Source organism: Ictidomys tridecemlineatus, chromosome X (assembly GCF_052094955.1).
Source record: "Ictidomys tridecemlineatus isolate mIctTri1 chromosome X, mIctTri1.hap1, whole genome shotgun sequence".
Lineage (NCBI taxonomy): Eukaryota > Metazoa > Chordata > Mammalia > Rodentia > Sciuridae > Ictidomys > Ictidomys tridecemlineatus.
Window position 1 is genome coordinate 4,943,063 of NC_135493.1, and position 23,989 is coordinate 4,967,051.

At 53.7% G+C, this 23,989-nt stretch overlaps 3 protein-coding genes and 1 long non-coding RNA gene across 7 annotated transcripts; 1 reads left to right on the top strand and 3 right to left on the bottom strand.

The window, feature by feature from the left end:
- Nucleotides 1–1,179: 1,179 nt before the first annotated feature.
- Nucleotides 1,180–6,277, bottom strand: LOC144371676 (uncharacterized). Of its 2 annotated transcripts, none has more exons than XR_013431639.1 (3): nucleotides 5,271–6,277; nucleotides 2,937–3,128; nucleotides 1,180–1,573 (listed from the first exon to the last, which is right to left on the bottom strand). It is a non-coding gene; the product is annotated as an uncharacterized LOC144371676 (long non-coding RNA). The 2 variants fall into 2 exon arrangements; XR_013431641.1 differs by having other exon boundaries at nucleotides 6,037–6,253.
- A 33-nt stretch (nucleotides 6,278–6,310) lies between these two features.
- Eola2 (endothelium and lymphocyte associated ASCH domain 2) lies at nucleotides 6,311–16,428 on the top strand. Of its 3 annotated transcripts, none has more exons than XM_013364367.4 (5): nucleotides 6,311–6,692; nucleotides 10,593–11,055; nucleotides 11,175–11,255; nucleotides 11,835–12,052; nucleotides 14,275–16,428. In XM_013364367.4, the coding sequence occupies exons 2-5, from the start codon at nucleotides 10,803–10,805 to the stop codon at nucleotides 14,344–14,346; spliced, it is 624 nt and encodes a 207-aa protein (XP_013219821.2). In that variant the 5' UTR covers nucleotides 6,311–6,692; nucleotides 10,593–10,802; the 3' UTR covers nucleotides 14,347–16,428. The 3 variants fall into 3 exon arrangements, with proteins under 3 accessions (XP_013219821.2, XP_040142638.1, XP_021591060.2); XM_040286704.2 differs by having other exon boundaries at nucleotides 6,312–6,692; nucleotides 11,835–11,964; XM_021735385.3 differs by lacking the exon at nucleotides 11,175–11,255 and having other exon boundaries at nucleotides 6,312–6,692.
- Hsfx4 (heat shock transcription factor family, X-linked member 4) lies at nucleotides 13,203–14,948 on the bottom strand. The gene is made up of 2 exons (XM_005338533.5): nucleotides 14,391–14,948; nucleotides 13,203–13,981 (listed from the first exon to the last, which is right to left on the bottom strand). Exons 1-2 carry the CDS (start codon nucleotides 14,946–14,948, stop codon nucleotides 13,319–13,321), a joined length of 1,221 nt encoding a protein of 406 aa, XP_005338590.3. The 3' UTR covers nucleotides 13,203–13,318.
- Nucleotides 16,429–20,924: 4,496 nt separating the features above from the next.
- LOC144371673 (melanoma-associated antigen 8-like) lies at nucleotides 20,925–22,397 on the bottom strand. The gene has a single exon (XM_078034157.1). It carries the CDS (start codon nucleotides 22,395–22,397, stop codon nucleotides 21,276–21,278), a length of 1,122 nt encoding a protein of 373 aa, XP_077890283.1. The 3' UTR covers nucleotides 20,925–21,275.
- Nucleotides 22,398–23,989: the final 1,592 nt, after the last annotated feature.

A 23,989-nucleotide genomic window follows, 5' to 3' on the forward strand; every position in this document is an offset into this window, starting at 1 on the left:
GCCAACAAACCACTCACCTTGCCTGCTCAGTTCCTGCCCCAGTCCAGCTTCCAGAACTGGAACACATTGAATAACATGGTGGCCAGGTCCCCAGGAAGGAAGCTGCGGTACCATGGCAAGTAGATGCTATGATGTTCCCCCAGCCCTGCCTGAAGGCAACAATGGCTATGTGCTGGGTCACTGAACAGCAGGGAAATGGGAATAACCAGAGAAGGCTCTTGCACACAGTGTCCCATGAGACACTCATATCTGGAGTCTCAATAAGCTCCATGGGAAAGGTGGCCTCAGTAAGAACTGCTGTGCTTACCTAACTAGACAGAGGATGTTGCTGGATCCAAAGTGGGATGATTCATTCCCTGAGGATTTGACTGCTGTGAGGTCTTGAACATGGAGGGGTGGAATTCACAATGGGCTGCAGAGCTACTGCCATATCGGGTCAATTTCCTGAGTAACCTTTCAGAATATGGGCGAACTCTTATCATAATAATAATAAAAAAAAAAGGAGGAGGAAAAACTGCAATACAGCATGTGCTCAATTGAATAACCAAACACTGTATAGGAGGAAAAAGCAAGAAAAATAAATGTTCCTGCCTCTCAGAAATGACCTCAGGACCGTTCTTTGCTTCTGATTCTCATACACGTTTCTGTACTTTCCAAAGTTGCTACAGTGAGTGTGGAGGCACATGTCAGCAGAATGGGTCTTCTGTAGAGAGCCCACTGATCCCAAAACTCCAGCCTAGGAACCATGGAGAGGAGTTGACAACTTGTCTTCTGGCATCACCCTCCAATCATGGAAACAAATAATCTGGATTTGTCACTAGGCCATGGCATGACATTCCAACCCTCCCCAGCTTTGGAGGGCACATCACATGGCTCAGTGCTTGTTTGCATAAAGACTGAACTATTAGGAGAGTAAAGAATAGAGTGTGTCAGGACCAGGCACAGTGCTACATGTCTGTAATCCAAGCTACTTGAAAGGCTGAGGCAAGAGGATCACAAGTCCAAGGCCAGCGTTAGTGAGACCTTGTCTCAAAATGACAAAAAAGGCTGGGGATGAAGGTCACTGGAAGAGCATCCCTGGGTTAAATATTCAGTACACTAAAAAAAAAGTATAGTCTGATTAAATTAAAAGCTGCTAATAATGTTTTGGCACCATAAATTCACAGAAACACACAAAGGTCATACTTGGCTCTTTACTATCTGCATCTGTTTTAGTTTGAATCTGGAATAGCCCTCAAAGGCTCCTGTGCTGAAGGCTTGGTCTGGAGAAGAAAGCAGAGCTTGTGGAGGAGACTCAATCCTGATCCCAGGAGTTGAGCAAAGCTCAGTGTTAGTGGGGAGTAGACGAGGAGAAGGTGCTTGAGAAGGAGCAGAGGAAGGAACCCCAAAAGGTTCCACATATCTGCAGGCTACTGCTGGCCTGGAGGCTCTGGAGCCCCTGCAAGAAAAACACAGTGGAAGGAGGAAGAGAGATGGGTCTGGGGAGGGGAGGGCACAACTGACCCGTGATGGCCAGAGAAGGTGGGAGTGAGTCCCCATCAGGATATGGTCCATGAGAGGAGACAGGGAGCCGCTGGTGAAGAGAATGTGATCAGGAGGTCAGACATCAGACCATTTCCAGGGCTGCCGTTGACTTTTTATGTGTAATGAAAATCAAGGTGGAAAAGCATCCTTGTCCTTTTCTCTGTGGCAGCCAAAGACCTCCCCACGCAAAACCTAGTGAGGCGATGCTTCCAAGGCCCCACTGCTGCAGCACAGAGCTGGACTTGCCGCTGCTACCTTGGGACTTCACCTCCTGATCAGACAACAGATCAGGCCTCTGCTGGGCACTCTTATGCCCAGGGAGATGGTGCATCAATCTGTGAACTGCACCCCACTTCTCAGCATATCCGAGAGCAAGGAACAGCCCAAAGAGTCAGAAACAGGAGCGCTTACATTATGTCCCCATGGAGTCCCCCACTAGCAGCCATATGCTATGAGAATACAGCTCCTTAGGCAAGTTCCAGCTCATCAAACAACAGGGCCTAAGAACAGGAATGGCACACATTCATGGGACCCTCACTTAGATTCCAAACAGCTCTGAGGAGATGCTGTGGTGCTGGGCAGGGGCTGGAGCGATTTGTGGAGGAAAGAGACCTGGAGGGGACACCACCTAGGTGGGAGTCCCATATGAACTTTAAAGCTCCTTGAGGCCTGAGGCCTCCCTCATGTGAACAAGGTACCCTCTCCCACTCATTTTGCCTCCAGCTTTCCTGTTTTCTTGAGCTTCTCCAGGAAAAGTGTAAGGACCTCTCACTGGGAGAGACCACACCTCTGTCCATCCAATGTTTACTAAGCAGCTACTATGCCCGGCACCCAGCTTACAGAAAGGAGTAAAAGCACCCTGGCCTTCCAGGAACTTAGAGATGCTGCTGTGGCCACAGACTCCGGGAGAGCAATTGCAGCTCTGGGTTACAAGGACCTAATGCTTGGAGCATGGGTCTACCAGAAATAGGATACTTGATTATGAAACAGTGAAGGTGAATTGAAAGTTGTGCTCTGGAGGATAGGTTGTCAGGATAAGAGGGGATGGACATTCTATTCTGTACGAACCATAGCTTCAAAGCAAGGAGTCCTGTGGCACAGGTTGGGTCAGGGACCAGGTACCCCAAAGCACACTTTGACTCTGGCCAGTGTTAGTCCAGAAGAGGGGAGAGAGCTCAGGCTGAAACTTGAGGCACCTGCACCCCAACAGGAGAAGGCTTGGCAGGTTTTCAGTAGGGGACTGATTTGCAAGGTAGAGAGTGAAGGGTACTGTGTGGAGGACCAACAGAAAACACACAACACAGGACTCTAGGCCAGTCAGGAAAATCAGGGAATAGCACAGACACCAGAGAATGTGGCCTGACCTCAGCAGGTAGCAAAGGGAACAAAGGAAGAGGAATCTGTCTTCTTACATGTAAGGTAGAGGCAGGGACCTAGAACTTGGCTCTCCAGTCCCTGGGCAGGACAGTGTAAGGAAGCATGGTGATCCTGAGGGAAGGCTGTGGTGTGAAAGAGGAAAAGCCAGGCTGGCACGAAGTTGGGATGTGGTTTTGGCAACTTAGGTCTGAGGGGCAGCAGCACATAGGGTGGTGCTATTCGGCTCCCTTCAAAACAAAAGATGGTTATTCCCTGCCTCACTGGCAGGAACCAACAATGCATCTAGGGGAAAGGAAAGCTATGGGGGTTCATCCCTGTGGTGCAAGCCTCAGCCCCGAATTCTGTGGACACAGGCAGGCGTCTCCCTTCTCCCAGTTGCCATTCCTCTGGAGTGCACCCTAAAGTACACACTCAGGGTTCGGTTAGGTCCATGAGGACCCTGGTTTGGCCATTTTCCCCTCTTGACTAAGCTTCCTCCTCAGTTCTGCCCTGTGCCTCTGGAAGCTCCTCCCACAGCTCTGTGGGCTCCTCCAGAGCTCCTCCCCCAACTTGACCACAGGTTCCCCCTCCCTGGTGCAGCACTGTCTTTCCCCAGCTCTCTCCAAAGATCTGCCTGCATCTCTGCACCAGCTCCTTCCAGAGTGCTTGAGCACTCAGCAACTCCCCCAATTCTTAGCCACAGTTCTGCCTATTCGCTATAATCAGCATCTCCTCAGCCACATCTGCCCCCAGTTCCGCCCTCCTTCCCCCAGTTCTGTGCTAGCGCCTAGCTCACCTTTCTCACAAGTCACCCTGTTCTTGCATAGTTACTTCTCCCCCAGCTCTTTCCTATAAAGACAACCTCAGAGACAGGTCAGGTGGCATCCACCTGTAATTCCAGTGGCTTGGGATCCTGAGGCAGGATGGCGAGTTCATCAGGCTCAGAAACCTAGTGAAGCCCTAAGCAACTCAGTGAGAACCTGTCTCCATATAAAATATTAAAAAGGAGGGGGGCTGGGGATGGGCTGGTTTCTGGCTCAGCGATAGAGTGCCCCTGGGTTCAATCCCTAATACCAAAAAAAAAAAAAAAAAAGAAAAAAGAAAGAAAACCGCAACTCTTTCCCATAAAACTCTGTGCTCTTCCCTTGCCCCTCCCACAAAGCTGCCCCCCATCCTGCTCCAGTAAGGGCTCATAGACCCACCCAGCTCTTCCCACACTCCCCGCCCCCCCCCAGAATTCCTAACCCAGCTCTCATACCTGTGCCCAGCTCCTCATAGCCATGCTCCTCATCTGAAATCTTACCACTCATAAGCCCTTCCCTAGTCCTCCCATAAATCCACCCCACTCTACTTGGGTTTCTCAACCCCACCCACAACTCCTGCATAGTAACTCACAGCCCTGCCCAGCTCCCAAGTTCCAACTCCTGCCCCTGAACGTAGCCCACAACTACTCCTACCTTTGCATTTGAGGCCAGACTCCCATGACACATTAAAACTCGGCCCCACCCCAATTCCTACCTGAGTAATAATAGCCCTACCCAGCTCCACATTTTTTGTTGTTGTTGTGTTTTGGTACCAGGGACTGAAATCAGAGGCACTCAATCACTGAGCCACATTCCCAGCCAAATTTTGCATTTTCAGAGACAGAGACTCACTGAGTTGCATAGCCCCTAGCTGTTGCTGGCTATGAAGTCGTGATCCTCTCAACTCAGCCTCCAGAGCCACTGGGATTTTGCACCCAGGCCAGCTCCAACACTTCTCCCTCAGCCCAGTCCCAACAGGAACTCAGGAACTGGGCACTCAGCCCCACCCAGCCGCCTCCTACAGAGGCCAGCTCCCAAACAGTACACAACTCCTTGAGCCCCGCCCAGCTCCTCCCACGCTATTTCATTACTCACAGCCCCGCCCCAACTTCTACCTTAGTCCACAGCTCCATCCTCAACTCCACCTCACTCCTTCGCACCACCCCTCCCAATTCCTCTCTCATTCCACGTAGCCCCGCCCAACTCTATCCGCAGACCTGCCTCCAACACCTGCTTCACTCCCCGCAGCCCCGCTGCCAACTCCCGCCCTACAACTCACCGTCCCGCCTGGCTTCTCCCACATCCGGTCCCCACCCCTACTCACCCCGCCCACCCTGCTCCACCTGCGGGCCCGCCTGGCTCCACCTGCAGCCCCAAACCCACCTCACTCCTTGCAGCCACGCCCCCAACAGCTACGTATTCCCCATAGGGCCCGCCCCAACTCCTACCTCCTTGCAGCCCTGGGCTCGGCTACAGGTTTCCCCACCCCCGCCCAGAACTCTCTCTCCTCACAGCCAAGCCCAACTCCACCCGCAGCCCCCCCTAACGCGCCCCCAACACTTACGTCACACCAAGCCCCGCCCCTACCTTTCTCATTCCTTACAGGCCCGCCACCAACTTCCACCTCACTCCTCACAGCCCTGCCCAAAACTTCTAGGTCTTGCAGCCTCGGGAAACTCCTCCTTGCAACCCTGCCCGGAACACCCACCCCACTGCTCTAGGCCCAGCACACCTCCACCCCCATCTCTTCCCGCAAACAGGCCCGCAACTCCTCCCTCACTCCTGAAAGCCCCGCTCCCAAATACCACCTCATTCTTGCAGGCCCGCCTCAACTCCTACCTCACTCCTTGCAGTCCCGCCAAGCTCCTGTGGACAAGCCCACCCAGAGCTCCTATCTCACTCCTTGCTGTCAGGCCCCCAGAGCCTAGGTCACTCATGGAAACACCGCCCCCAACTCCTACCTAAGCCCCGCCGAGCTCTTCTGGAGAAACCCGCCCACAGCCCCTCTCTCACTCCTCACAGCCCTGAACAGCTCCACCCGCAGCCCCGCCCAGCTCCTCCCACTGACACGCCTCCAACGCCTACGTCACTCCTCCCGCCACGCCCCCAACTCATCCTCATTCCTTACAGCCCCGCCCCAACTCCTACCTCACTCCCAGAAGCCTCGCTCAGCTACCCTGGCGGCCTCCCGCGCCCCCAGCTTATACCTCAGCAATGTCCCCCCTTCCTACCTCCATACTCAACCCGCTCAAAACTCCTACCTTAGCACTCTCTCATGGCTGGCCTTTCTCTAAGCTCCAACCCTCCCCGCAGCACCGTCCCTAACGTTCTCTGAGGCTGGCCTCATTCCAACCTTTCCTTTGACTCCCGTGGGTCCTTTTCTAACTCTACTCCCTCTTCCTGGTCACGGGACTGCAGAGCTCTGATCCTGGCGGGATGGGCCAGGGCGTCAGGGCCTAGGGAGTCCCAACAGCATTTTCTCCCTGCCGCTTGGGGAGGAAGTGCGTGCTGGCATAAGTGCATGACTACGTACGCGCGTGGCTCCCTATCCGTGGCACGTGGCTACAGGCGGTCGGCCTGATTGGCTGGGTACAAACAAGCGGCGAACCGACGTGAGTTGTACGTAATCACGTGTCGGCGTGCTTGCATGCGTGGGTGGGTGCGTGCGTGCCTGCCTGTGCTCCTGCTGGAAGGGACTTTGGGGGCTGGGCTAAGGCGCCAGCGTTAATGCCTGCGAGCCCCTGCCCACAACCTAAGGTGTCCCAGAGGCGGCAGCAGCGCAGCCCCAACACCGGCCCAGCGCTCTCCTGGGCCTCATCATCTCCTCACCAGCCGGCGGAGCCCTTCTCAGGGCTGGTGGCCTCTCCTGGGCCGCGGTGGACTGTGCGGTCTGATGGTCGCAGGTCGGAGTTGGACCAGTGCCAGTGAGTCCAGAGTCCTGAGACTGCCCGCGACCTAAGAGCCAGGATCACCCCTGCGGGCGCCTGTGTGCTCCTCGCTTCTCCTAAGGTGCCTCTGGACTGGGGTTTCCCTGGAAGTGGGACTCAAAACCCATGCATTGGAGCCCTGGTCAGCTCCTACTCCGACAGGCTTCACGCCCTATCTTGGGCCAAGTGCGTGTTTGTGATGTGCTTCTGCCAGCACACAGCTAGTGTGCTGCTCCACTGACACCTGCCCCACCTTACCTTGAGCTGTGGACTCCCTGAGACCCCAGGCGATGAGATGTTCAGCTCTGCACTGGGTCGCTGTGCCCTGTGAGGTCTGCCCAGAATTAAAGTGAGGGTGATGTGATTTGGGGCCTCCAAACCTTGGCCCCGAGACCATGTGAGGAGAGGTGCCAGTTTTCTGCTCTTGGATCCTGGGTCCTGGCCTAAGAGCAGGGCTCCTTTCCCAAACTGACTTCCCACCCACCTAACTGATACATCATGTGATCCTTGACCCAGAGGGGACTAGCCGCACTGTCGTGGGCATCGGTAGCAGACCCAGGCTCTGGTGAGGTGCACATGTGTGTTCCCCTTGAAACATGCCCTCCCAGATAGTCCTGGTCTTTGGTGCTCGCTGAGTAGGAAAGCCTTCTGGTGCCACTATACGGCATTGCTGTCTTATCCTTCACCTGCCCTCCTTATCTCCTGTCCTTGTGCAGGTGAAGAAGCTGAGACAAGCAGAATGGGGCTTCCCCCTCAAGCCCCAGGCAGGTACCCTCTGCAGCCCCAGGCAGGAGGGGGCTCAACCCCCTGATTTCCTTTAGTTGTCACTCGGGAGTCCACCCACGCAGGTCATGTTTCAGAGTTGTGGTTTTGTGGTGTCCATGAGGAAGGTGTCACCTCAGAAGCTGAGTGGTGGGAACTAGGCAGACCTTCACTCTGGTCACATATCTCAGTAGAGGAGATAGAAATGGCGAGGCCTGGTGAGAGGCATTCTGCCTTCCTCATAAGTCATGAGGATAGGGGATCCTTTGTCACCCATCAGCAGGATGATGATGCTGTGGGCTGTGTGTGGGACAGTGGCACCACTGGTTGGGTGAGTCTTTGTGGAAGGCCACTTGCTGGCCTATTTCAGCATCTTTGATGTGTATGCCAACAAGTTTGTGACAAAGAATATCAATTCTAGTGGCAGAAAGTGGGAAGCAGCTTCTAACTATCCATCAGTAGAGCAATGCGTGATTGTGTAAATTATGGGACCGCCAAGAGTGGGATGCCATCCAGAGGACGAATAATGACGCAGATCAAGAGGTACAGAGAAGGAAGAATGTGCTTGAAGTGCTATTGAATGGAAAGGTCTGGCCCTACTTTGTGGAGATGTATGGGTGGGGAACACCTCACACCTATCTATTATTTTGCCAAGATAGCCGTAAGAAAGTGCCACAAATTGGGTGACTTAAGGAACAGGAAGATATCCCCACACATTTCTGGAGGCTGGAATGTGAAACCAAAGTGTCAGGGGCCTCTGTGTCTTCTGTGGTCCCTTGGAGAATCTGCTCTATCCCTCTCCCAGCTTCTGGCTGTCGGTTGGCAATCTTCGGTGTTCCTTGACTTGAGGAAGCATCACCCCGATGTCTGCCTTCATCTTCTCATGGTGTTTTCCCTCTGTGTCTGCACACCTCTAAATTCCTCAGTTTTGTAAGGACACCATCTATACTGGATGTGGGCCACCCTAGACAGTTGAATTTTACTGGATTCCATTTGTAAAACATCCATCTTTATATTTATGGTTGTGGTTTGAGGTGCTGGGGGTAAAGCCCTTCAAGATAGGGTTTCTAAGGGGACACAGGGAAACCCTGAGGACCCAACAAAGGCCCTGGGGTAGGAACTGGCCCTGGGATGGAAGACAGGCCTGTGCAGCAGCAGCAGCAGGGAGGTGGATAAAGGGGAAAGAGGGCTGATGGCAGGGGCAAGGAACCAGATCAGGAGGGAGCTTGTGGGCCTGGTGAGAAGTGTCCATTCTGCCCTGGTTGGGCAGGAACCCTTGGAAGGTTTCAGCAGAGGAGTGCCATGATGTGGTTGCCCCTGAATTGGGGTCGCTCTGACTGCAGCTTGGATGCCAGAGAGCAGTGCCGCATGCTGAGCAGTGATGAGGATACTGCTTGAGAAGCCAGCAGGTGGTCGGAGATTGGACTGGGATGATGGCCATGTAGACCGACCATGGCATGGCATGAGATTGGGGATAGACTTTGGAGATACGGCCATGGGACATAGGTGGTGGATGAGGGAAAGAGAGGGAGGAAGGAGAGCTCTAGGTCTGGGGCAGAGATATGGTATAGGTGGTGACCCCACCTACAGATGTGGAAGGGAGGTGGATTTGGTGTGCAGGGGTTGGGTCCTCAGTCTGTTGGCCTGACCAGGAAAGGCTGAGGCCAAGAAAGTTTGGCCAGTGGGCCATGGAGTAGAGGGGCCAGCAAGCACTCTGGAAGCCAGGGAAGGAGTTGGAAAGGGGATGGTCAGCCAGACCTGGGCTGCTGAGGGTCATGTGAGGTGACGACAGAAGTAGCCAAACCCATATTCAGTGCCTGTGGGATACCAGATACCCAAAGGGGAGGGTTCATGTAGCGAGGGCTTGAGTTCGGTGAGGTGAGGAGGGAGATGTAGAGAGCTTTGCTGAGGTCTGTGCTGTGCAGAGTTATCGCGGAGGGAGACAGAAGCTAGAGGAACATCCTTCACGTGACGCAGCATGTGCGGGCAGAGGAGTCCTTTTGTGTCAGGGGGGAGTAGTTTTCCTGAGTGAGAGCACAGAGGCGAGGCCCAGGCCCTGGAGTGAGGTAGAGAAAGGATGACTTGTTAGGGGAAGCCCAGCCCTAGGAGGAGGAGGAAGGCAGAAGATCTGGCACAGAAAGGGAGGCTGTGGGTTGGTGGAGGAATGAGTGCCAGGCTTCTTTTGTCCTGACGGGGCCTTGTCTTTGGAGGGTGGGCGTGTTTCCTTAAAACCATAGGAGATACTTGGGGTGAAGTGGATGGGCTTGAAGAGGGTACAGGGAGGCACTAGGCAGAGTGGAGGGGGCAGCTCATGGGTGAAGGGCAGAGGCGCCAGAGGACAGGACCCCAGGCTTGATGTTGCTGCCGCTACCAAGAGTAGCCACCATTTGGGACTGTCCTACTAGGTGCTCCCAGCACCTGGCCTGCCCTCACAGCCCCAAGGAAACCGAGGCGGCATGACCTTCAAAGAGTGAGCTGAGGTTCTGCCATCAAGCCCTGGTGGCTGCCCTGATGAGGGCCTGGGCTTCTCACTGAGCATAGCACAGGCTTCCTGTGGAAGGGGTCCGTCGTCTCCTGAGGTACATGCGTAAAAAGGTGAGGGCCTCGTCAGGGAGTGCCTGAGGTCAGTCTGTTCCACTGTGGGCAGTTGCTTCATCTTTCAGCTCCTCCTCCTCTCAGCCATAGAGGGGGCCTAGCAAGTGCTACTGGGCCTGCTGGGTCATTTGAGGATTAAATTCCGTCTGAGCATTCCAGGGCCGGGCACACGGAAGGTGTATGCACACTGGGTAATTGTTCTTATTCTCAGGATTCCCTTGCCTTGGCTCAGGTGGGTGGGGAATGGGGCTCCAGGGGCATGGCACCCAAGTGGGTCTGGAGTAGATACTGACAGGCCACTTGACATCACAGGGAGTTCTGACACAGGAATCGATAAATGTTGGACACCCAGGAATCGTGCGCAGCAGCCTGCAGGGGTGGGAGCCAGACACTGAGGGACGGCAGTGCTTGTGGTGGCGTGGCCAGGTGCCGAGAGTGGTGTTGGGGCGATGTGGGCAGGCAGAAGAAGAGAGATCCAGGCCTGTTCCTCTGTGCCAAAGGCAGCCCACTCAGGGTGAAGCCCCATGTGGGCCAAAGGGGGCCTCCCTCCTCTGTTTTCACCTAGGACATGGTGACTCCGGTCATGCTACTGACCACACACTGCCCTGCCTGTGCCTTTCTCTAGCTGTTGCCATCCTGCTCCACGTGCTCGCCAAAGACTCCACAGGATGGAACCGAATCATCCAAACCCCAGCACCCTGCCTTGAGCCCATGGTGGAGCAGGGCCTCAGTGACTGTGTGGTGACAGGCAGAAGCAGCGAGCCCTCAAGGTCAGTGCGGTTTCAGGGCCCGGGGGAAGGACGGCTTTGCTGGCTGTGAGCCCAAAGGGAAGAAGATGAAGTTTTCCTGCCTGTCCTTCCGGCAGCCTTATGCCGGTTTTGTCTTGAATGGAGTCAAGACCCTGGAAACGCGGTGGCATCCTCTGCTGAAGAGCCACCAGAACTGCACCATTGCCATCCACATTGCTCAGAGGGACTGGGAAGACAGCTCCTGGAGGGAGCTGCTGGTGGAGAGGCTGCAGATGAGCCCTGGGCAGATCCAGGCCTTACTCTGGGAAGGGGAGAAGTTTGGCCGAGGAGTGATAGCTGGTAAGTGGGGGCATGCCGACCAGGGTCCAGAGAGCTCCAGATTTGCCCCCCAGATGGTACTCTGAGGTTCATGGCTTCTGTTCTGTTTTCCCTTGAACTGGTGGGCACGTTGGCTGCAGTTTCCCTGAGCAACACAGCTTTGGAGGAGCCGCAAGAGGCACTGGGCTGGGGGTCTGCGGGCCTGGCTGCACACAACCTTGGTAAATCACCTCCCTCCCCTGGGCTGCAGTTGCTATTTGTGATCTGAAAAGTGTCTGTCTGTGGCACGTGGCCACTGAGTGCGTGCCTCCAAGTCCAGAAGGGGCAGCACTGCATGCCCTTCCAGTTGAGTGGCCTCTAGAGTGAGGCTGCCTGCCCGGCTTCATGTGCCTGCCACACCCGTGATGTTCCCTGGGCGCGTGCCCAACCTCTCAGCTGTCCAGGTCCCGCGTTGGCACCTGCCACCTGGTGACCTCCTGAGGCGTCCCGTTGGCAGTGGTTACCCCCGCAGGCACGGTGCCCTTCTGATATGTAACTGCCACCTCAGCAGTCTTATGGGGCCCACCCATCCCTTGTGCATCCTCAGTGAGGACAAGGCTCTTTCCTATTCCTGTCACCCTGGATTTCATGAACAGAGTGTGGCAGGTCACCAGTGTTGAGTGAGAAAGACTCAACTTGCCTCTAGTCTTTTTAGTGATATTTTGGGCTCCCGCAGTGTGCCTTTCAATCACCCTGTCATCACACGGCCGGCCTTGGATGATGGAAGGGAAAGCCTTCTGTGTGTTTTCTCTTGGGCACAGGGCTCGTGGACATCGGAGAAACGTTGCAGTACCCGGAAAACTTAGCTCCCGACGAGGTTGTGGAACTGGAAAATCAAGCTGTTCTTACCAACCTGCGGCAGAAGTATTTGACAGTGGTTTCGAACCCCAGGTGGTTACTGGAGCCCGTACCCCAGAAAGGGGGGAAGGATGTGTTTGAGGTGGACATCCCGGAACATCTGATCCCCGTGGCACACAAGGTGTGACCGCTGTGGGCTCCAGAGAGGAAAGTTGTTGAGACACCCAGTAAATCACGAAACAGACCCATGAAAATCAGGTTAGGTGTGAATCGCCACAGCCCTCAGCACTGCTCGTGGACACAGATTGCTATGCTCACTAGAAGGGAACGGGGGAGGCGGACTTTCCCTGGGCAGTGCCTCCTTGGGCTCATTGAGATCCTGTGTGGTACCTTGACCTTCAGGGGACAGGCAAGGCCACCAGGAAATGTCTTGGCATTGCCCCTAATTTTGGTCCAGCTACTTTCTAGATTGTGCAAATAAATGTCCAGATGGTAACTGTTTAGTGCTTGGGGCACCCTTGTGGGTTTCCCCGGCTCTTTCTTTGAGTCAGAGCTCTGGGGTGCATGAAGAGCACCCAGGGGCATGGTGGGAAGTCTGGGACCTGGCACTGAATCCTGCTGGAGAATGACCAGCAGTTCATGGCCCAGTGCATCCCAGGTGAAGAGAACATTGGACTTGGAGCAGCCATCTGTTCCCTCTTGTCATTCTCACACTGTGGGAAAAGTGTCCCTGGGTTCTGCATGGATGTCATGCAGCTATTTCCTTCCCAAGCAGAGGATCCTAAATACTGCTGTGATTGAGTCAGGTCGACTCTTGTAGAGACACGTGTGCTGTTTATTTTGTAGCAATCTCTGGCGACTTTGTAGCACAGTCTGTAGTGGTAGTTATCTGTGGGGACCAGGGGCTCCCCCCACCCTCATGGAGACTGGCATGGCCTGACTCTTGTGAGGCAGGATATAGTACCGTCCATCCCCTCCCAGATGGGAGCCTGACTTTAGGCCTGCAAAGAGGCCCACTGTGTGTTGGGAGACTTCCTGGCAACTCCGGGGTGGGGTTGCCCTGTCAGGAAGGAATCTCCTGCGTTGACATACCTGAGTTGTGTGAGGCGATTCCCAGGTCAGGAGCCAGGCTCTTCTTTCTTCTGAGCAGCAGGCCATTCAGGGACCAGATCTTGCTGAGCTCACACTCACCATTGCCCAGCCAGGTCCTCCGCTGGGGGCGTGGAACAGCTGCTGCTTCCAAAGGAAAGGGGTTAGGGGAACCTAAGCAGCACCAGCCACCACATTGTGCAAGAGTAGCCCGGGAGGTTACAAAGAACAGGACTCGCGGCTCTTCTTTAGATCATTTATTGACCCCTTCAGAGTTTTGTTTTCCTCTGTCAAGACCAAAAGTGGGTTCAACATTAGAAAAGGTTGACTTTTATCACTGGTGCTGCGTGGGCTGAGTTCAAGGACCTGTGTTGTCCTTGAACTGCTCACAGAGTGCACATTTGTAATCTGAGGAGCCCTCCTGCACCTCCTCCTCATTGTCATCATCCTCCTCACCCTCGCCTTGGCCTTCACCTTCACCATCCTCCGGGGGCTCCCTTGGGGACATGGCTGAGAGGGCGGCCAGCAGGATGGAATAACAAGTGTTGTACAAAGACATGACTGAACAATAATCAGGGTAAGCCTGGGGGCTTCCGGGCACTTCCCCCTCGCCTTCCATTCCGGCAGTAGCTTGGGAGGAAGGTGTGCCGTCTTCATCCCCATCGGGGCCACTTGGCTCCTGCGGGAGCTGCTTTTCCAGGGGTTGTTCAGAGACACTGCTCATCGCCCACACCCCAGAGGGCATGAAGGGCTGTGTGCCTCTGGGCCCCTGGTCGTCCAGGGCTTCCCTCTGGGGCAGCACGTGCTCTGCCTTGACCTCATGGTGGAAGCGTGGGGAGCGTCTGGTAGGGACCAGCTTCTTTTTCTTGGCAGATGATGCGCCGCTCTCTCGCCCAGCCGGGTTCTTCAGTGGCCTTGGTATGCAGGTCCCACCCTGAGCAGAGCTTCTGGCTTCTCCTTTTTTACAGATGTTTTCCAGGAGCCCTGGCTTGTCCTTCTGGAAATTGGAGTTGCGGTAGATCTGAAACAAAAGGAAAAGTTTTAGCCTTCCTGGGGTAAAGGGTGCCTTGCTCCGCCCACCCCCACCCAGCATCCTAATGGACTTGGTTTGAAATGGAGGAAATCATTTTCAAGTTCCTGGCCAGCGTGGCTGCCCTTCCTGCGTGACCCCACTAAAGAAAATTCATAGATCAAGGGGGTCAAACACATGCTTGACAGTAACTGGCCTCTCGGCCCTTTTTTCCTTGCCTTCAGATTATCTCTAAAGGGTTGTTGTCGCTTAACATGAAATGCTGATTGTTCATCTTTCCATAGGTGATCTACCACACTAGACCAGTGATCCTTGGAAATGAGCCCTGTGCAGTGGGATTCATCTGGGGGCGCTAGGAAGGCATTCGAGAAACAGGTGACAGGAGTACTTTCTACTTTACCATCATTCTCTTCTTCCCCCGAGAGTAAGCTGATGCATCTTTTGGGCGGATCTTGCTGAATCCATAGAGGTTCAGCTGGCGAATGAAATTCTTCAGGCTGTCAGTTTCAAAAATCCTCTCTGCACCCCTCCGGCCAAGGACCTCTCTCTGGAAAAGGTCAGCCTCGATGACCATGATGTCTCCTTCGCCACCCCAGCACACAGACCTGAAGGTGTCATCCTCCACTATTGCCCAAAGCTTTCTGGGGAAGGAGAGCCTGAGAAGGTTCTCAGTGCCTTCCTCGCTGGTCACCGGCCGCCTAGGTTCTTCTGGTGGCTGGCTCCTACCTTCTGGTGGCTGGCTCCTACCTTCTGGCGGCTGGCTCGGTTCTTCTGGCGGCTGGCTCTCTCGGGAGCCGGGATCTTGGCTCAGGGCTCGGTCACCATACGGGTCCAAACCCTGTCCTGAATTCACCTTGGGATCAGGTGAAGGATGAGATAGGGGCTTGCTCGCTGGCTCTTTGCTGACCAGCGAGGCCACCTGGACTGCAGAGTGCTCTTTGACACACTCACTGGCCATGGCACTACACTATCAGGAGCATTTCCTACCCAAGACTGGTGTAGACTTCCTAGTGAGTCTAAAGTGCCTTCGTCCAGGGAAGAGGCTCTATAAATACAGTCCGAGAAGTTCTAGAGCCTCGTAGCAAGGCAACTAGGCACTGACATCACCGTCCTCTTTATTTGTCATGCGATGTCACAGAGCTGACAGGAAGCCAGGCTGGAGGGGGAGTGCTGGTGGAGGGGAGAGGAGGGGAGGGACAGCGGGCGGGGGGGGGGCAGCTTCCCTTTGCTCAAAGTGTACAAAGGTGTGGTTCACATTTCTAGAGAAGTCTCCCTTATGCTGACAGGCACATTGTGTCACCTGCCAGCCTCTCCCTAGAAGAGATGAGAAACCAAGACCCCATAGCGGCTCCACTCCCAGAGACAGAGGAGGCCTGTTGCAATCCTCTGTGATTTGCTCAAAGACCAGTCCCCAGTTAGTTTGAGCCTGGGTATTACTGAGCCAGGCCTGGTCATGTGGGCTGCTGGGTGACCATACCTCCGAGGTACGGTGGCCCAGCCTTTGGTGGGTAGCCCCCTGCTTTCCTCCCCCCTCCCCTGCCATCTCCTCCCTACTTGGTATCTTCCAACTGCTCCTGTGGGTTGCTAGGATCTTCTCCCATGGGCCCAAATAAGGAGTGTGTTTCATTGCCACTTGGTCAGGTTGTCCCAAACTAGGAGTAGAGCAGTGCCAAGCAGGGCGGGAGCGCCTCTAGTGTTGAAGGATCGGGTTCCTTCCCCCTGTTGTGTGGTTGGAGGGCAGCGTCTCAGCTGAGCTTGGGAGGCTCCTCTGGAGCTCGGCTTACTGCCAAGCGCAGATGACGACAAAACTGCCCTTAGTTTCCACTGCTCCCCCCCCCCCCCCCGCTGCCCTTCTCATTGCCCAACACGTGCACAATCTTGAGGCCTGGTCCACAGATGTTCCTAAGGAAAGTTGCTTCTCATTTAGCTAGACATGACAGAACCATCCCAAACAGGCACCTGACCACGTGTTTTTGAAGATTGCACCACTCTGAGCGTGTGGGTAGCAGTTAAAACCCCCAAAAGTCACCCTCCATGACAGATGAGGACACAAGGCTGGTTTTGGACATCCATGGGAGACAGTTTGTCCTTACAGTCACTGTACCGGGGGCAAGGGTTTACAGCGGAAGACACCTACCCCAGGCTGAGAGGCACTAGGGTCCTCATCCCAAAGGACGTGGTCCCCTTTGTCCTGTCCAAGGCTCAGCCCATTGTTTATGTGCGGAGCACAAAGAGGGATGGAAAGAAATGCTACCCAGGGGCCCTTTCAGTCCATGGGCTCTAATGCCTCATCATGTCCCTGTGTCTGGATTCAGTTCCCGTGGAGAAGATGCTTTCAAACAAAAAGCATTCACCCAAGGACTCAGTGTCACTCACACCTTAGCACGTGCACTTAGCGTCTGTACAATAAAATGGAGGTTGTGGGTCGTGTCAGTGAAGGAGGCTTCTGGAGTTTTCAGTTAAACTGCCACGGACCTTCATTAAATGCCAACGTCTCGTCTCTTAGGCAAATTCTCGTGACTAGGAATGATGATGGTCATTACAGCCTGTGATGGTCAGCGGAGTGTTATGACAGTGAAATGCTCCAGGCGGCTGGTCTATGAGGAGAAAAGCCCATATTTAGCCCCAGGTTCTGCCAGCTGCAGGCCTTGGACCCAAGTCTCTGGACCTCTGTTGAGGGTGGCACATCATGCCAGGAGCATATGTTGGAGCAAATTGTTGATGTCCCCAGCCCAGAATGAGAGACATGATGGGCCAGGGTCCCACAGTCCCCCTCCAGTGACCCAAAGACCTCCCAATGGTGCTGCACTGGGACTGAGCCTTTGACACACAGACCCTTGGGGGACATTTAACATCCAAACACTAGCGCTGGCTTCTGGAGGACTTGGCTGAGGACTCATAAAGGGATTGGGCCCTTGGGTGGGAGGGAGGTGAAAGTGAAGAACTGGACTGGGGAACCCACACCTCTGGCCTTCCACAAAGAGCCAGTGTTTATTTGATTTGATGTAGACACCCTGGTGTCCTGTGGCTTCTGTAGGACCCTTAGGTAACCATCACCTGTTTTAAGTCACAAAGTATCTGCTGGGATTAGCAGTGCAAGACACCAGGCTCCTCTTAGTCCTGAGGAGGAATCATCGCTCACACTGCTGGCTGCTCCTTGAGGAGCAGCATCCCTGCACTCCCCTCGGCAGTCTGGCCCACAGGTTCGGCTCCAGACCTTCAGCCACCACTCGGACAGTCTCTGGGCCTCAGCATGCCCAAGCCCCTTTCAGTGCTCCTAAGGCCCCCAGGCGCCAGACTGGGCACCGCTGGATCCCTGGTACTGTCCTCTGAGCTCCCTGCCCTTGCCCTGCCCATGCTGTCCTCTCATCTGGGAATGCCCTTCTCTACTCAGAGGGCACTCAGCTTTGTGAGCAGCTGCGTATTAGTGAAGACCTTTTGGCTGATATCACAGACAAAACTCGGGACTTGAATGGCCAAACACAAGTTTGTGTTTTGTGTACAAAATTCTTTTTTTTTTTTTGGTCCCAGGGATTGAACCCAGGGGCCCTTAAACACCAAACCACATCCCCAGCCCCCTTTTATTTTTTATATTTTATTAGAGACGAGTTCTCACTGAGTTGCTTAGGGCCTCGCTAAGTTGCTGAGGCTGGGTTTGAACCCTTGATCCTCCTGCCTCAGCCCCCTGAGTCACTGGGATGATAGGCGTGCACCCCCAGCTCTACTCTCAGGTGACCCAGGGATCCAGACTGCTTCCATCCTATGTTTTGTTATTGAAAGGAGGAAGAAAACATGGAAATGCATACTGGCTCTCAAATGCCAGGTGGGAGGGATGTAGAACTGGACTGGGGAAATGACCAAATGACACTGTCACTCTTGTCTCAATGGCAAGGAAATGTCACATGTCCCTTCCTATCTACGAGCCAGTGGACAGGAGTGTTGCCCCATGCCCAGGAAGGAGAGAGGATATGGCTGGGAACTTGAACTCTCTCCCCAAATCTGTTAGAGAGTAGGAGCTCAACCGGGAGCAAACACTGTCCTTGTTAGGCCACCACACTCATTTTTTTTTTGGAGCAGTTTCTGAGAAGACCAGATTTGCCTTGAAGTTTTAGGTGCCTGCTGTGGCTGATGACTTCAGTCCAACAGTATCCCATGGAATTGAAGAGGATCACGTCAAAGCTACCAGATAGGGTTCCCCTTCTTCACCCCACAGGACATTTCTGCACTTGCCTCTGCAATACCGTCCTCTCAGTAGGCTGAGGGTTACCCCTTTCGTTTGATGCAGGGTAAAATCTTAACCACTGAGCCTCTGCCACCCTCCACATGGCCATTCTTGCCTGAACACCTGGACAGGTCCATTAGTCACACTGAAGCCAGCATTTTCCTGTGAAGCCAGTGGCAGACAGGTGGTAAAAGGATGGTGAGTTGCTTTCTCTTTGTGTATATGTGATAAATTTTGAGCCAGCAGGTGGGCATGGGGGGTGCACACCCACAATCCTAGGGACATGGGAGGCTGAGGAAGGAGGACAGCGAGTTTGAGGCCAGCCTGGGAAATAATGAGACCCCGTCTCAGAATAAAATCAGACAAGGGCAAGGGATATAGCTCAGTGCTTGGCTAGTGTGAGTGAGTCCCTGGCCAGGGACTGAACAAATTTCAGCCAGCATCTCCACCAAGGAAGCACTTTCAGCTCCTAAGAGGATTCCAGGGTCTCCAGAGTTCAGATTCATTAGATGCTCGCTCCTGATCTGCACTTCCAGGGAGATGTTAGGTACTGACCACTTAAAGAAGCCCATCTGTTTGTGTTCACTTCCTAGACAAGTGTCAAACAAGAAGCTCACTAAAATCCCACTGCCAATATCCAAGTGGCCTCCAAGGGCCTCCCTCCACCCTCAGGGTTATATCTCAAAGACCAATGGACAGTGGGCCAAGTCAAAGTCTACGTGAAGTGCATTGGGAAATCAAAGAACACGCTAACTCCCTGGTAGGGATTGCTGGTGGGTCTAAGACCACCGTCCCTAGACAACTGTTCTGACCAAGGGGCTGTGGCTATCAGACAGGAGTCGGGTGAGATGTGGGAGAGCCAGGGGACTTCTGCAGGCAGTAAGAATGCTGTGGGTCACATGACACAGGCTCCAGAGGAGGCAGCAGGGAAGGGCTGGGTAGCAGTCCAGGTACCAGAGTTGGCACATGGGGGACAACAAGGGAAATGGTGACTGTAATGAGGGAAACTACTGGAACTGGGCAATCAGCTCCCAAGGAACCAACTGTAAAGAACCCCACCTTCTCTGGAATTGCTGTCATTTATGTACTAATTTAGGTACCAAGGATTGAATCCAGGGGTGCTTAACCATAGAGCCACAACCCCAGCCCATCTTATTTTATTTTCAGAGACAGGGTCTCACTAACTGGCTTAGAGCTTCGGGAAATTGCTGAGGCTGGCTTTGAACTAGCAATCCTCCTGCCTCAGCTCCGCAAGTCACTGAGATTTCAGACAGGCTTGTGCTAGGATTGCTTTTTAGTATTTTGGCCTCCCCTAGGGTCTTTCTTATGGGTCACCAGAGGGACATTATGCAGTGCTGAGAAACTATTACTAAGTCAGAAGTTCACCCTCAGCCTGGGAGTCCTGGGAAAACCGTGGGCTCAAGATGAATTCAGACCAAGGGTCTCTTTGCAGCCCCGTCACTAACCAGCTTCTCCTGTCAGAAGTCCCCCGCCAGTCAGCCTCCAGGTCTTCTTCTGCCCAGGGAGACTGATGAGACCTGTCCAGTAGGACAGGTTTTGGGACATGGGTACAGAATGGAAAGCTCCTGGGCTGGTGCCTGCCCTGGAAAGGAACGGTAGTGAGTGGCAGATAGCTGCAGTTCCTAATAGTCCTGGATCCCAGCCTCTACCACTCCGGGGCATCCTTGGCATTGGTTGTCACCAGCACACACTGGAAATTATGCAGCTTAGTTCGATATGGAATACCCCATCAGCCAAAGCGGAAGCTCCCTGACTCAAATTCAGTAAACATTTCCTCTGGGTGAACATATTGCAAAATGTGGGCGTAGAGGAGTCTTCCCCACTGGGAGAATGTTAGGATTTGAGTCAGGACTCACTCCTACCCTCCCAGACTCTGTTCCATCCAAACCACGATTTCCATTCATTCCATCGCCATGCAAAATCAACTGCTTGGTTACAATGGGTGCAGTTACACTGGTACCCTAATTAAAACACCACTTTACTGCAGAGTCAGCTCTGGCTCTCCCAACCAAGCAGAGGGGGTCCTGGCCAGGGACTTCTAGGCCTCACTTCTTTAGACATTCAGTCTTCTCTCTCTACAGATCCTTGCAGTTGATGGTAACTGAGCACCAAGCTCTCCTGTTGTGTTCAACCACACAGCACCTCTCACACCTGCCCCAGGTGGAGATTCTGCTCTGCTTCGTTCACCATCAAAGGGAACGACTCAGAGTAGTCTTCCATTCTCTCAGCCCTAAGACACACCATCTAAAGGTCTGGCCCTGGCCTCCATGCAGTGTCCTTGAAGTCCAACCCGCAGAAGGCACTGCCCCAAACTGCCTTGGCTGGCATAGGATATTGGCACTCGGCTGCTCTACACTGGAGGTCCACCTGCTCACCCTCCTTCACATGTTCTTTGGGTCTCTGGGGACACCTCACCCCGTCTTCCTGACATGGTTGCTGTATTAACATTCAACCATGGGATTCAGTCTGGCTAAGCCTACTGTCTGATTATTCTCACTACTCATTCTCTCTCTTTTAGAAGAGCAGAATTGCACGAATGTTCCATGAATCAATGAGGCAGTGAGGAGAGGGCCTTTTCATTAGCATAGAGCTTCTCCTCCATTCTCCAATACACACAAGCAAATCCAGGTGCACACCAACTTTCTTAAGGATACAGGGAAGACAGGTAATAAGGGAAGGCGAGCATTCACCTTTGATTTCTCTATCATTTATTCATTCTTTTTCATGACCACGTTCTTTTCCACATCCAGAAATTATCTTTTACACTCCCATGTGATCTTTGTTCAGGCCCCAAAAATAAAGAATGAGATGCTAATTAATGAAAGAAAAAGCAAAACACCAAAGTCCTAAACACTATGTTCACAGCAATAAATGAATGAGTATGGTCTTCATAACATCCCATTCAGAAGTAAATTAAACTTTCAATCAACAGGAACATTTGAAAAATTCCATAGGAAACAAAGTTCAATTTCCAAGTCGCACAAATACAGAAGCATCAACATGTTAGACAGCAAGATCTCTTCCACCTTCCCTGGCCCCTCACTACTTAGAAAGGTGACTTCTCTCTTCCAACACAGATTGAAAACTGGGCCCTATCTCACTTGGGGGGGTGTGGAAGCTTCGGGATGCGACCCTGCCGTGTTTCCTGGACCTGGGCCGTCCCCTGGGCACCCTAGTGGCCCTGGCTACATTTGATACTTTGGCACACTCTGCCTCATCTCTCAAAGCCTTTTCATACAGGAAAGGGTAGGACCTAGGGTCACTCCCATGGACCTGGGTCCAGTACTCCAGGACTTTCATCTTGCTGGTTTCAGCACGTGCTCTTGGACCCCAAAGGAACTCATAGCAAGCAGGATCACTCCCAGGCACCCGTCGATACTCCAGGTACTGTTCCTGCACCAAATCTTCAGTGATGAGCTTTCTAGGCTCCCCGTAGATGAAGTGTTCCCTCTCAGGATACACCCCCATCACACTCAGCATTTCCCAGACATCTTGCTCACAAGCACGGTCCCCCACCATGAAGATGATGCACAGGATGATTACCAGAAGGCCCGTCTTGGGCATGCTCTGGTCATCGCCCTGCATCCCATCATAGGTGAGGCCCAAAGCATTAACAACAGCATAGGAGTGGTTGGAGGGGTCCACCTCCTCAACATGAATACCAAAGACCAGGTGCATGCACTCAGAGGCCACACTGAAGACCACAGGGAAGTCCTCCTGGTTATTTTTGATGACGCTACTCAGCATTTCGGCCTTGGTGGTCAGCTCCTTCATTCGATACTTGAGAAGCAGGAACTGCACCAGGTCAGCCATCTTCTCATCCAATGGGTCTCCCAACAAGGACCTATGGCCTTTCAGGTTCTTCCAGGAGAACCGACCTTCTGCTTCTTGGCTGCTGGAGAGGTGGAAGAACGGGAGGCCCGGAGTGGGGGCCATGGCAACAGAGAGAGCGGAAGATCTCTCAGGCACCTGTGCACAAATCAGTGGCTCAGGACAAGGCACCTTGCTAAGGGTAGGTGTGGACCTGGAGGAGATGCAGGCAGAGGAGGACCCCTCCTCCTCAGGCCTGAGAACCTGCACACCATTGAGGCTTGGTGCCTCCCTTTGGGCCTTAGGTTCTCCTTTGTCCTTGTGGTGCTGGCGCTTCTGACCGTGAGAGGACATGGCTTTCCTTGGGCACAGCAGGCAAGACAGTGGGCAGGCGATCAGTCCTGGGAAAGAAAGGGATCCAGCCAACTGAGAACCACGCCCTTCTTGGTGCTCACAAGGGCCCAACCAGTCATCTGCTAAGGTGGTGATCTAGGGCTACTCAGGCTCCTGTCCTTAGGTGGGCCTGACTCCTTGAGAAACCGAGGCAGGAAGTGAAACAGCTTCTCAGGTGAAGCTGGCTTGCAGAGCACAAGGCCCCAGGGCTGACCTAGGCTTGTGGGCTAGGTACACTGTTCTGCTGAGTTGGGCCCTTGGCATACACTCCCAGCATGCACATCACCAGGACTCCCAGCTCTGCCTGGGCCTCATCTGCTCTGTGACTGGAGTGAAGACTGCAAGCACAACCCTGGACCCCTAACCATAACAGGAGGGACTGGTCCACCTCTGTGAGGCCTGCAGAAATCTCAGTTGGATGGTCTTATTAGTGGTCACTCTGTGCCCTCAAAACTCCCCTGGAAAAGCCTGGAGTCAAGCTCATGTTGACCTGAGGTGAACACTCTGAACAAACATCCACTTCTGTGAGACAGAATAAAGGCAGTGAGGGGCCAGGCGTGGTGGCACATGCCTATAATCCCAGGGGATGGGGAGTCTGAGACAAGAGGGTTGCAAGTTCAAAGCCAGCCTCAGAAAAATGAGGCACTAAGTAACTCAGGGAGACCGGGTCTCTTAATAAAATACAAAACAGGAGTGGGGGTGTGGCTCTGAGGTTGAGTGCCCCCGAGTTCGATCCCCCATACTCCCCACGAGAAAAGCAGCGAGGGGGCTCACGTCTGGTCACAACTGCCCAGTGGTGATGCTACTAGCTAGCCAAATTCATTGGGGTCCATGTGTCCTGGCGTGGAGAAACTGGATCAGTCCTAACCTTAAGGACCATCAAGGTGTGAGACTTGTTTCTCTCTCTCTGATGACCTGAGGCCACCTTCCTTAAAGCAAAGTCAATCTCTGCGAGACTCTGGGAAAGAAAGTGAGGGGAAGGGGAAGCCCATGGAGTGGTGGTCCTGGTTCTTCCCATGGCTGAAAGAAAGGTCACGTGGAGACTGTGTGTTCACGTGCAGATGTTCCCTTTGTCCCCACCTTGACTCCCGGCTGTGCCTGAGACCCTCTCTATGCTGATGTGAGCCCAGCCTCCTCTTACCAAGCCTTCACCTCGCGGAGACCAATGACACACACTGAAGAAGAGAGGGACCCTGACAGCCCCGCCTGGGCTTCCTGGGTTGAAGGCAGGCTCAGGGCAGATTTTTGAGGGGCGCCTGTCCACTCTGTGCTGGGGGTTCCCTTGATCCTCCCTTGGGGTGCTTACCTTAACCTTTGGGAGGCCCTGGCACCCCTGTCTGTGATAATAAGATGGAGTTCCCTGTGCTCATCTGAACCCACACTGTCCCATCACCACCCTCAACTTCCTGAGAGACCTAGATCTCTCAGGAGAAGGGAGCAGATGTCACAACCCATCACCCCTTTTAGGGGCTCTCCAGAGCTGACAGCCAGGCTTGCGCCCCATGGATCCTAGATTTGGTGCTGGGGGAGTTCCCCAAGTCCCGTAGTTTATG